General features: G+C 39.2%; 2 protein-coding genes across 3 annotated transcripts in view; one reads left to right on the top strand and one right to left on the bottom strand.

The window, feature by feature from the left end:
* TRIM37 (tripartite motif containing 37) overlaps positions 1-1,794 on the top strand; it is a 244,159-nt gene extending 242,365 nt beyond the window's left edge. For both annotated transcript variants that reach the window (XM_072747599.1, XM_072747602.1), the window contains one exon: positions 516-1,794. In XM_072747599.1, coding sequence (XP_072603700.1) covers positions 516-552 — 37 coding nt within the window. In that variant the 3' untranslated portion in view covers positions 553-1,794. The remainder of the gene's footprint in view (positions 1-515) is intronic.
* The window catches only part of PPM1E (protein phosphatase, Mg2+/Mn2+ dependent 1E), a 208,219-nt gene that overhangs the window by 114,166 nt on the left and 80,776 nt on the right, over positions 1-13,277 (bottom strand). The gene's annotated exons all lie outside the window — the stretch shown is intronic.

The following is a 13,277-nucleotide window of genomic DNA, read 5'->3' as shown; positions in this document are numbered from 1 at the left end:
TCGAACCTGGCACCCTGGAATCATGCCCTGAGCCAAAGGCAGACAGACGCTCAACCACTGGGCCACCCAGGTGTCCCAGGTTCATAAAACTTTGATTTCCATTGTATTTGTGTGTGCATGCATACATACATGTGTATGTACTAAGCCACACTATATCACTAACTGTGGATTAAAGTTCAAAAAATATATTAAAACCCGTTGCTGGGATCCCTGGGTGGCGCAGCGGTTTGGCGCCTGCCTTTGGCCCAGGGCGCGATCCTGGAGACCCAGGATCGAACCCCACATCAGGCTCCCGGTGCATGAAGCCTGCTTCCCCCTCTGCCTATGTCTCTGCCTCTCTCTCTCTCTCTCTCTGTGACTATCATAAATAAATAAAAATTAAAAAAAAAAAACCCGTTGCTATATATGTCTATGTAAGCAATAATTAAATCATGTCACCCACACACCTAAAATCCTTGTGACTTCCGAATCCACTTAAAATCTAACCTGGCTCTCTGCTCCTCCCTGTTTCACAGACAGCCACATCCTCTGGTGCAGTGCCCCAAGACTTGATGGTGAATGTCGGAGTGAATGTATTTGGCCATATCGGGCACCTGGTCACGAGGGCTGCTTTTCACTCTGGCAAAATGGATATTGTTGCCATCAATGATCCCTTCATTGACTTCAAATACATGGTGTACATATTCCAGTATAATTCTATCCATGGCAAATTCCATGGCATGGGCAAGGCTGAGAATGGGAAACTTGCCATCAATGGAAAGTCCATCTCCATCTTCCAGGAGTGAGATCTGCCAACATCAAATGGAGTGATGCTGGTGCTAAGTATGTTGTGGAGTCCACTGGGGTCTTCACCACCATGGAGAAGGCTGGGGCTCACTTGAAGGGTGGGGCCAAGAGGGGCATCATCTCTGCTCCTGCTAATGCCCCCATGTTTGTGATAGGTGTGAACCATGAAAAATATGACAACTCCCTCAAGATTGTCAGCAATGACTCCTGTATCACCAACTGCTTGGCTCCCCTGACCAAGGTCATCTACAACAACTTTGGCATCATGGAGGGACTCATGAGCACCATCCATGCCATCACTGCCACCTAGAAGACTGTGGACAGCTACTCTGGGAAGCTGTGGCAAGACAGTCTAGGGGCTGCCCAGAACATCATCCCTGCTTCCAGTCCCTGCTTCCACTGGCACCACCAAGGCTGTAGGCAAGGTCATTGCTGAGCTGAACGAGAAGCTCACCAGGATGGCCTCCTCCCAACATGTCAGTCTTGGATCTTATCTGCTGCCTGAAGAAAATTGCCAAATATGACAACGTCAAGAAGGTGGTGAAACAGGCATCAGAGGGCCCCCTCAATGGTATCTTGGGGTACACTGAAGACTCTTTTGTCTCCTGCAACTTTAACAGTGTCACCTACTCTTTCACCTTTGATGCTGGGACTGGCATTGCTCTCAATGACCACTTTGTCAAGCTCATTTCCTGGTATGACAATGAATTTGGCTACAGCAACTGGGTGGTAGACCTTATGGTCCACATGGCCTCCAATAAGAGCCCCCTGAACCACCGCCCCAGAGAGAGCAAGAGGAAGAGAGAGGCAGCTGCTGGGGAGTCCCTGCCCCAACTTATCCCATGAGAATCTCCGAACTTCCAATTTCCATCTCAGACCCCCTGAAGAAGGGGAGGGGTTTGGGGAGGGTACTTGTGATGTACCATTAATAAAGTATACTGTACTCAGCCCCCCAAATGATAATGATAGTAATAAAATAAAATCTAACCTTATCATGGTCAGAAAGGTCCCATATAGTCTGAACTCTCCCTCTCTCTTCAGTCTTACCACGTGTTACCTTCGTCTTAACCCGCTAATATCCTAGTCCTATCAGTCCCCTTTCAGGTCCTCAAACCTGACAAGTTATTTTGTTCTAAGGACCTTTACATATGTTCTTTTCCCCTTGTTATATTGTCTATAATTTACTTTAAAATACTTTAGTGTGGGGACGCCTGGGTAGCTCAGCGGTTGAGTGTCTGCCTTCCACCCAGGGTGTGATCCCAGAGTCCCTGGATCGAGTTCTGCGTCAGGCTCCCTGAATGGAGCCTGCTTCTCTCTCTGCCTGTGTCTCTGCCCCTCTGTATCTCATGAATAAATAAATAAAATCTTAACAAATAAAATAAAACACTTTAGTGTGGGATGCCTGAGTGGCTCAGCAGCTGAGAGTCTGCCTTTGGCTCAGGGCACAATCCTGGAGTTCCAGATCGAGTCCTACATCCAACTCCCCACTTGGAACCTGCTTCTCCTTCTGCCTAAGTCTCTGCCTCTCTCCTTCTGTGTCTCTCATGAATAAATAAGTTAAATATTAAAAAAATACTTCAGTGTACAGTAAGATGGTTTATTTAAATCTGCTCTGTTGCTTTTGAATAAGGCTGGGTGTTAAACTGGATGGTAACAGGGGTGGTGGTATGTTCCCACAAGTGGCATTTGAAAATGTCTATGTGGAGGGGTACTTTTTGTTACTAAAATCCAGCTGGGGTGGGGGTGGGGTGTCACTGGTATTTATAGGCAGAATTCAGGGATGCTAAAATCCTATAACTTACAAGACAGTACTGCCTAATGAACTGTTCTATTCATATACCTATATAGCACATTCTCCTCATTCCCTATTATGAGAAACATGGATTCATGCTCTAAGGGCAGTTAATATTTAAAGGACTGGAATCCAGGAATAGCTATTCCAGAGTATTTGAATGACTTTTATTTAAAAACAAAAACAAAAAGAAAAAACATCTACCTTCTAAATTTCAGAGTTTGGTCTATTCACATTTAATGTAATTACTGAAATGGCTGGATTTATGTTTGCTATCTGTTTTCTAAATGTCTTACAGCTTTTTATTTTTTTTTTATTTTTTTTTTCTTACAGCTTTTTAATTCTGTCCCTCTGTTGCCACCTTCTCTTATGTTAGTTTAATATACCATTTTATCAGATTTTTAAACTATAATTTTGAGTATTTTCTTCTTCTTCTTTTCAAGATTTTATTTATTTATTTCAGAGAGAGAGAGAGAGGAAGAGAGAGAGAAGCAAATTTCCCCGCAGAGCAGGGAACCTGACACAAGGCTTTATCCAGAACCCTGAGATCATGACCGGAGCAGAAGGCACTTAAACGACTGAGCCACCCAGGTGCCCCTTCTTTATGCCATTCTGACCTCTACCATTTCTGAGAAGTCAGCTATTATATATTTTGTTGTTCCTTTGTCTAGGAGTCATTTTTCTCGTGTTGCTTTCAAGATTTTGTCTTTGTCTCTTAGTAGTTTGACTATGAAGCATCTAGTTATGGATTTCTCTGTTTATCTTATCTGGGGCTTGGGGGTTTACTGAGTTCCTTAGATTTGCAGACTAATGTTTTTCCTCATATTTAAGAAGTGTTCAGCTATTATGTCTTTAAATACTTGTTCTTCTCTCCTTATGGGACTATTACACTTGTATGGGCATATACTTGATATTGTCTCACAGGTTGCTAAGACTCTGTTCATTGTTCTTCAGTCTTTTTTCTCTGTTCAGTGGACTAGATAATTTATCTTGATCTTTATTTCAATTCACCAATTCATTCTGCAATCTCAAATCCTCTCTTAGCCTATCTACTGAACTCATTTCAGTTACTGTAATCTTCAAATCCAGAATGTCCATTTGATTCTTTTAGTTACTTTCTATTTGTTTAATGATTTAATTATTTGGGTATGTTTATAATAGTGGTTTTAAAATCTTTATCTACTAAAATACAACATCTGAGTTCATTTCTAATGACTGGTGACCTGAGCTGAAGGCAGACACTTAACCAACTGAGCCACCCAGATGCCGCCCAAACTAGACATTTTAAATACTATTTTGTGACAATTATAAATTTTGAACTCTTATTTTCCTCCTGTGGTTATTACTGTTGTCTGGACTTCTGTAGAAACTGTCTTCCCATGATGTACAACTGTTAATTTATCTGCCCCTCTCCTACCACTCTCCCCTTCATTTGCTAAGCTCCAGTCATACAAATCTTATTTCTGCCTCTTGAATTCACCTAGCTTATTCCCTTTGCACTTTAGTTCCTTCAGCTTAGAATGCTCTTTCCCCCAATATTTACATAGCTGGCACCTTCTTAAATGCCATCTCCATAGAAACACCTTTCCTGTTACTCAAGTTAAAGTAGCTCTACCCCCAGTAACTATTACTTTTGCTTTTGCTCAAAATACTTATCATCAGGGCGCACCTGGGTGGCTCAGTGGCTGAGCATCTGCCTTTAGCTCAGGTCTTGATCCCGGAGTCCTAAAATCGAGTCCCACATGAGGCCCCCTGCAGGGAGCCTGCTTCCCCCTCTGCCTAGGTCTCTGCCTCTTTCTGTGTCTTTCATGAATAAATAATAAAATCTTTAAAAAAAATACTTATCATCAGCTATAATTATCTATTTTGTCTATTGCCTACCTCTTCCACTAGAATAGAAGTTTTCTGAGGGTAGGGATTATGTCTGCCTTGTTTACTCTTCTATCACCAGTGCCTAACAAGACATGACATATATCAGGTGTGTAAGAATATTTTTAGAACAAGTAAACTAAAGAAGTAAGGTGGAATTAAAGTAATGCCAAACAACAATTAAGCCAAATGTTTTTTGAATGTCTAAGTTCTAGGCATTGGATTTTGTGTCTTCACAAAAAAAAAAAAAAATCCTATACTTCAGAGGATTCTATGTGTAGGTGTGGTAAATCATCTGCAAGTCACTCTTTTAATAGAATTAAAGGATGCTACTACAGTCATCAGCAGGATATTAAGAGCAATTTAAATCCCACTGGAGCAACTTACTATAAAGATTATTTATGTTTAGTGAAGTATTTGGAGACATTTTCTAAAATCTATACAGACATTATATAACAACCCAGGAAAAGAGCATTTTATATAAAAGTGCTTGCCTATCAACAGGATGTTAAAACAAGCTGTTCAAGTAAATATCAAAACATTTAAGATATGATATGTCATTCCTTTATATTGCCTTTATTCAGTTGGTACCTGTTTTTGGATTCTGTGTGTTTAAAGCAAGAAAAAATAGTTCATTTCTCAGAAAGGTGGTTGAAGAGTTAGAGCTACAGGTTGCCTAAATTTGAAGTAATTGCAACATTCATGAGGAGCTAGAGGGAAAAAAAAATCACTGAAATGTTTTTAATTTCTTTTGAGACTAAGTAGGGTCAGAATGTCAGAATGTATGAGCATATTGGGTGGGAAGTATGAGCTGAAAGCAAGTGATTGTGAGGGAATCTTGTGGCCACCAAGACTGGGTCTCCCTACTGTCTTTATCATGAGGAATGAGAATTATATGTTTTAGTTCAAACATGAGTTCAGATAATAAGGTCAGCACTTTCTCACAACTTTGCAATACTTTGGAAGCTATCTCTAACACTTCTACTTTTTTTTTATTTTTTAAAGATTTCATTTATTCATGAGACACAGAGAGAGAGAGAGAGAGAGAGAGAGAGAGAGAGAGAGAGGCAGAGACACAGGCAGAGGGAGAAGCAGGCTCCATGCAGGGAGCCCGACATGGGACTCGATCCTGGGTCTCCAGGATCACACCCTGGGCTGCAGGTGGCACTAAACCGCTGCGCCACTGGGGCTGCCCCACACTTCTACTTTTAAATTAAACAGATAAGCATACTACAAGATATACATACGACAATGTAGAGTGTTTGTTAAACTATATACTAAAATGTTAAAGATTTTTTTAAAGAATATTTTGAGATACCACTATTATATGAGAGGTTTTTTTAACGATTTTATTTATTCATGAGAGACAGAGAGAGACAGAGACAGAGACACAGGCAGAGGGAGCAGCAGGCTCCATGCAGGGAGCCCGATGTGGGACTCCATCCTGGGTCTCCAGGATCATGCCCCAGGCTGAAGGCGGCGTTAAACCGCTGAGCCCCCCGGGCTGCCCTGTCCAGCTTTCTAATGCAAGAATACTCCAAGCTTCTTGTTTGGTTTATGCCATGTACTAAATGCAGACACTATTCTAGAAATTGAATGATGGTCACACAACCCCTTATCCAAAGCTCTTGGGGTTATACTGGTAATGGAATTTCTTTTTTTTTTTTTTAATTTTTTTTCTTTTATTTATTATTTATGATAGTAACACAGAGAGAGAGAGAGGCAGAGACATAGGCAGAGGGAGAAGCAGGCTCCATGCACCGGGAGCCCGACGTGGGATTCGATCCCGGGTCTCCAGGATCGCGCCCTGGGCCAAAGGCAGGCGCCAAACCGCTGCGCCACCCAGGGATCCCGGTAATGGAATTTCTAATCATTTGTCTAGTAACCTCCAAGACCAGTTTTTCCTAAAATGATAAATGTAAAAAACTAAAAACCCCAGTGAATTATTGAGTACTCAGGCGACTAAGGGATATGATTGATTTGATGATATTTAAAGTAAAAAAAATATATAGATTATGGTTCCATCACTATCAAATTCATCTAACTTTCACTAATTTATAATACAGACTAGCTAGTATATAGCTATTACACTTTAGCGATGAATATTTCAACTTAGGAACTAAATTTGATGATGAACAATAAAAAATAATGCTGAAAATTTTTAGAAAACAAAACATTATAGACAATGGAGGAATTGTGTATGAAGTGCATTCCACTGAAAGCATCTGTCTTTACCAGGGAGTAGTTTTCTTTTTCCTTTTTTTTTTTTTTTTAATCTTTTTTATTGGAGTTCAATTTGCCAACATATAGCATAATACCCAGTGCTCATCCCGCCAAGTGCCCCCACTCAGTGCCGGTCACCCAGTCACCCCATCCCTCCACCCACCTCCCCTTCCATTACCCCTTGTTCGTTTCCCAGAGTTAGGTGTCTCTCATGTTCTGCCACCCTCACTGATATTTCCCATTCATTTTCTCTCCTTTCCCCTTTATTCTTTTTCACTATTTTTTATATTCCCCGAATGAATGAGACCATATAATGTTTGTCCTTCTCCAATTGACTTACTTCACTCAGCATAATACTCTCCAGTTCCATCCACATTGAAGCAAATGGTGGGTATTTGTTGTTTCTAATGGCTGAGTAATATTCCATTGTGTACAAGACCACATCTTCTTTATCCATTCATCTTTCGATGGACACCAAGGCTTCTTACAGTTTGGCTATTGTGGACATTGCTGCTATAAACATTGGGATGTGGGTGTCCTGTCATTTCACTGCATCTGTTATCTTTGGGGTAAATCCCCAGCAGTGCAATTGCTGGGTTGTAGGGCAGCTCTATTTTTAACTCTGAGGAACCTCCACACATTTTTCCAGAGTGGCTATACCAGTTCACATTTCCACCAACAGTGCAAGAGGGTTCCCCTTTCTCCACGTCCTCTCCAACAGTTGTTGTTTCCCGTCTTGTTAATTTTCCCCATTCTCACTGGTGTGAGGTGGTATCTCATTGTGGTTTTGATTTGTATTTCCCTGATGGCAAGTGATGCAGAGCATTTTCTCATGTGCTTGTTGGCCATGTCTATGTCTTCCTCTGTGAAATTTCTGTTCATGTCTTTTGCCCATTTCATGATTGGATTGTTTGTTGCTTTGCTGTTGAGTTTAATAGGTTCTTTATAGATCTTGGATACTAGCCCTTTATCTGATAGGTCATTTGCAAATATCTTCTCCCATTCTGTAGGCTGTCTTTTAGTTTTGTTGACTGTTTCTTTTGCTGTGCAGAAGCTTTTTATCCTGATTAAGTCCCAATAATTCATTTTTGCTTTTGTTTTCCTTGCCTTCGTAGATGTATCTTGTAAAAAGTTGCTGTGGCCAAGTTCAAAAAGGGTGTTGCCTGTGTTCTTCTCTAGGATTTATGATGGATTCTTGTCTCACATTTAGATCTTTCATCCAGTGCTCGCTTCAGCAGCACATATACTAAAATTAGATCTTTCATCCATTTTGAGTATATCTTTGTGTATGGTGTAGGAGAATGGTGTAGTTTCATTTTTCTGCACGTGGCTGTCCAATTTTCCCAACACCATTTATTGAAGACTGTCCTTTTTCCAGTGGATAGTCTTTCCTGCTTTGTTGAGTATTAGTTGACCATAGAGTTGAGGGCCAATTTCTGGATTCTCTATTCTGTTCCATTGATCTATGTGTCTGTTTTTGTGCCAGTACCACACTGTCTTGACGATCACAGCTTTGTAGTACAATCTGAAATCTGGCATTGTTGTGATGCCCCAAGCTCTGGTTTTCTTTTTTAATATTCCTCTGGCTATTCGGGATCTTTTCTGATTCCACACAAATCTTAAGATGATTTGTTCCAACTCTCTGAAGAAAGTCTATGGTATTTTGATAGTGATTGCATTAAATGTGTAAATTGTCCTGGGTAGCATTAACATTTTCACAATATTATTTCTTCCAATCCATGAGCATGGAATATTTTTCCTCCTCTTTGTGTCTTCCTCAATTTCTTTCAGAAGTGTTCTGTAGTTTTTAGGGTATAGATCCTTTACCTCTTTGGTTAGGTTTATTCCTAGGTATCTTATGCTTTTGGGTGCAACTGTAAATGAGATCGACTCCTTAATTTCTTTCTTCAGTCTCATTGTTAGTGTATAGAGAAATGCCACTGATTTCTGGGCATTGATTTTGTATACTGCCACACTGCCAAATTGCTGTATGAGTTCTAGCAATCTTGGGGTGGAGTCTTTTGGTTTCTCTATGTATAGTATCATGTCATCTGCAAAGAGGGAGAGTTTGACTTCTTCTTTGCCAATATGAATGCCTTTTATTTCTTTTTGTTGCCTGATTGCTGCGGCTAGGACTCCTAGTACTATGTTAAATAGCAGTGGTGAGAGTGGACATCCCTGTCGTGTTCCTGATCTTAGGGGAAAGGCTCCCAGGGTTTCCCCATTGAGAATATTTGCTGTGGGCTTTTCGTAAATGGCTTTTAAGATGCTGAGAAATGTTCCCTCTATCCCTACACTCTGAAAAGTTTTGATCAGGAATGGATGCTGTATTTGTCAAATACTTTCTCCTCATCTATTGAGAGGATCACATGGTTCTTGTTCTTTCTCTTGTTGATATGATCTATCATGTTGATTGCTTTATGAGTGTTGAACCAGCCTTGCACCCTGGAGATAAATCCCACTTGGTCATGGTGAATAATCTTATTAATGTACTGTTGGATCCTATTGGCTAGTATCTTGTTGAGAATTTTTGCATCTGTGTCCATCCAGGATATTGGTCTATAATTCTCCTTTTTGGTGGTGTCTTTGTCTGGTTTTGGAATTAAGGTGATGCTGGCCTCATAGAACGAGTTTGGAAGTATTCCATCCCTTTCTATCTTTCGGAACAGCTTTAGTAGAACAGGTATTGTTTTTTCTTTAAACGTTTGATAGAATTCCCCTGGGAAACCATCTGGCCCTGGACTTTTGTGTCTTGGGAGATTTTTGATGACTGCTTCAATTTCCTTCCCTGGTTATCGGCCTGTTCAGGTTTTCTATTTCTTCCTGTTCCAGTTTTGGTAGTTTGTGGTTTTCCAGAAATGCATCCATTTCTTCTAGATTGCCTAATTTATTGGTGTATAGCTGCTCATATGTTTTTAAAATTGTTTGTATTTCCTTGGTATTGGTTGTGATCTCTCCTTTATCATTCATGATTTTATTAATTAGAATTTTTCTCTTATTTTTAATAAGGCTGGCTAATGGTTTATCTATCTAATTACTTCTTTCAAAGAACCAACTCCTGTTTTGTTGATCTGTTCTACAGTTCTAGTCTCTATTTCATTGAGTTCTGGTCGAATCTTTATTAACTCTCTTCTTCTGCTGGGTGTAGGTTTTATATTTGCTGTTCTTTCTCCAGTTCCTTTAGGTTCAAGGTTAGCTTGTGTATTTGACTTTTTTCCAGTTTTTTGAGGGATGCTTGTATTGTGATGTATTTCCCTCTCAGGACTGCTTTTGCTGTATCCCAAAGATTTTTAATGGTTGTATCTTCATTCTCATTAGTTTCCATGAAAGGGAGTAGTTTTCTAAACCAAATCTACTAGTGTAGTTCTTAACATACTTAACTGTAATTTCAAATTTGTGTATTTCCATGTGCTAAAAATTATACAAGAACCTGAAGTCGAGCAGCCCCGGTGGCCCAGTGGTTTAGCACTGCCCTCAGCCCAGGGTGTGATCCTGGAGACCTGGGATTGAGTCCCACGTCAGGCTCCCTGCATGGAGCCTGCTTCTCCCTCTGCCTGTGTGTCTGCCTCTCTCTCTCTCTCTCGCTCTCTCTCTCTCTCTCTCTGTCATAAATAAATAAATAAAATCTTTTTTAAAAAGACTATGTATATTAAAGTAATGGAAGACAATAGTATTGGAAGATAGACATAGAAATCAATAAAACAAATAAAGAATCCAGAAATTGACTCATTTTTGACAAAAGCATAAAGGCAACTGAATGAAGTATTTTGTAATGGTGTTAGGATAATTAGTCATTTACAGGCAATAAACTGAACCTTGATCTAAAGCTCACAATTTATACAAAAATTAACTGAAAAAGGATCTTTGATCTAAACACTACTAAACTTCTAGAAGAAAATACAGGAGAAACTCTTCATGACCTAAGTTTAAGTAAGAAGTTCTTACATATGACACCAAAAGTAGAATCCATAAGAGAAAAAAGGACTTCATGAAGATTAAACATTTTTGCTCTCTGAAAGATACCATGACAGGAGGAAATATTTGCAAATTACATGTTTGACAAAGTATTTACATTCACAACATTTAAGAACTCTATACATTCAACAGTAAATAAACAACCCAATTAGAAAATAGGCAAAAACTATACCAACAATACATGCATGGCAAATAGGCACATGAAAAGATATTCAAGAACATTAGCTATCAAAGAAATGCAAATTTAAGCCACCATGAGATACCACTATATACCTATTAAAACAGCTAGAATAAAAAATGCAGACAATACTGTACTGGGTTCAATTGTGTCCTCTGAAAATTCATGTCTCTCTGGAACCTTAAAATGTGATCATATTTAGAGAATCTTTGCAGATGTAAATAATTAAGATGAGGCTATAGTGGATTACAGTGGGCCCTAAGTACAATAATTGGTGTCCCTATAAGATCATATGAACACATAGAAACACAGAGCAGACACACACAAAGGAAGATGGGCATATGAAAACAGAGGCAGAGATTGGAGTTAGGCTACCACAACACAAGGAATACCAAGCATTTCCAACAACTACCAGAAGCTAGAACAAATCATGGGATGGTTTCTTCCTCAGAGCATGGCCTCATCAATCTCTTAAATTCTTATTTCTAGCCTACGTAACTATGGGGGAAAAATTAGCACCCAGTTTGTATTTGTTATGGCAGCCCTATGAAACAAATACAAATACTAAATACCAGTTAGAAATATGGAACAAGGGGCGCTTGGGTGGCTCAGTCCCTTAAATGTCTGCCTTCAATTCAGGTCATGATCTCAGGATCCTGGGATTGAGCCCTGCATCATTCCCTGCTTCTCCCTTTCCCTCTGCCCCTCTCCTCCCCTCCCACTTGTGCATTCTCTCTTTCTCTCTCTCAAATAAATAATAACATCTTTTTAAAAATTAATAAAAAATAAAGACATGGAGCAATAGGATCTTTCACGCATTACTTGTGGGAATTACTTGTGGGAATGTAAAATGGTACTGTCACTCTTAAAAATTGTTTGGCAGTTTTTCATCAAGTTAAATAAATATGACACAACTCAGCAACTACACTTCTGGATATTTACCCTACAGAATTAAGAACTTATGCTCACACAGAAACCTGTACATGAATGTTCGTAGCAGCTTTATTTGTAATAGTCAAAAGCTGGAAACAACCCCAATAACCTTCAGAGAATGAATGGATTAACAAGCTATGGTAAATTCCTACAATGGAATACTATACAGCAATAAAAATAAATGAACTATTGGTAAACATTAACAGTATAGCAGGATCTTAAGGGCTTATTCTGATTTTTAAAAAACAGTCCTAAAACAAATACCATATGATTTCACTCATATGTGGAATTTAAGAAACAAAACAGATGAACATAGGGAGAGGGAAGGAAAAATGAAATAAGATGAAAGTGAGAGGCAAACCGTAAGAGATGCTGAACTCTAGGACAAACAGGGTTGCTGAGGGGAGGTGGTTGGTGAGGGAGGCATAATTGGGTGATGGGCATTAAGAAGGGCACTAGATGTAATGAGCACTGGGTGTTATATGCAACTGATAAATCACTAAATTCTACCCGAAACTAAAACTAAACAAAACAAAACAACAATCCCAAAGGTCACATACTACATGATCCCATTTATACAACAGTCTTAAAATGATAGAAAACAGAAGAGTGGTTGCCAGGGGTTATAACTGGGATATGTCTATAAAGGGACAGAATGTGGAAGTTTCTTTGGGAATTTCTGTAAGCTAATTGTTATGTTGGTTATATGAATTTATACATATGATAAAATTTCATAGAACTATACAGCAGGAAAAAGATTTTTTAAAGGGGTATATGTAATGGAGCACCTGGGTGGCTCAGTTGGTTAAGTGTCCAACTCTTGGTTTCCGCTCAAATCATAATCTCAGGGTCATGAAATCAAGCCTGCATCAGGCTCTGCACTAGGCACACTCTCTCCTCCTCTCAAAAAAAAAAAAAAAAAAAAGAATATGTATAAAATTTAATGAAATCCAAATACAGTCTATAGTTTAGTTAATAAGTTTAGTTCATAGCGTTGTGCCAATGTCTGTTTTCTGGTTTTTATACTGGTTTTTATTCTGGTAATTATACTATGGTTACAGTTTATTTAGCCCATAGTTTTCTCTTTCAGTATCTTAACAAAATGTATAAACACAGATGCAGGTAATAATAAATTTGCATCCATTTGCACTCCTATGAGTTTGACTTTGGACTTTTTATTCCCTTATTTGCATTTCTTTGTTCAAATGTAGGCTTAGCAGAAAACTTGCCTTTTCCCCACACCTGTACTGATGACATCTAATCTGTTGTCATTAGAGGAAGGTAGATAAAGAGTATCTGTGAATTCTCTGTACTATTTTTACAAATTTTTATTTATTTATTTTAGAGAATGAGAGAGCACATGGGGTAGGGGCAAAGGGAGAGAGAGAGTCTTACGCAAACTCTGCACTAAGCATGGAGCCTGACGTGGGGCTAGATCCCACAACCTTTGAGATCATAACTCCAGCAGAAACCAAGAGTTGGATGCTCACCAAAATGTGCCATCCAGGTGCCCCTATTTTT

This window comes from Vulpes vulpes, chromosome 2 (assembly GCF_048418805.1).
Source record: "Vulpes vulpes isolate BD-2025 chromosome 2, VulVul3, whole genome shotgun sequence".
Classification (NCBI taxonomy): domain Eukaryota; kingdom Metazoa; phylum Chordata; class Mammalia; order Carnivora; family Canidae; genus Vulpes; species Vulpes vulpes.
This window is presented reverse-complemented; position numbering and strand designations above follow the sequence as displayed.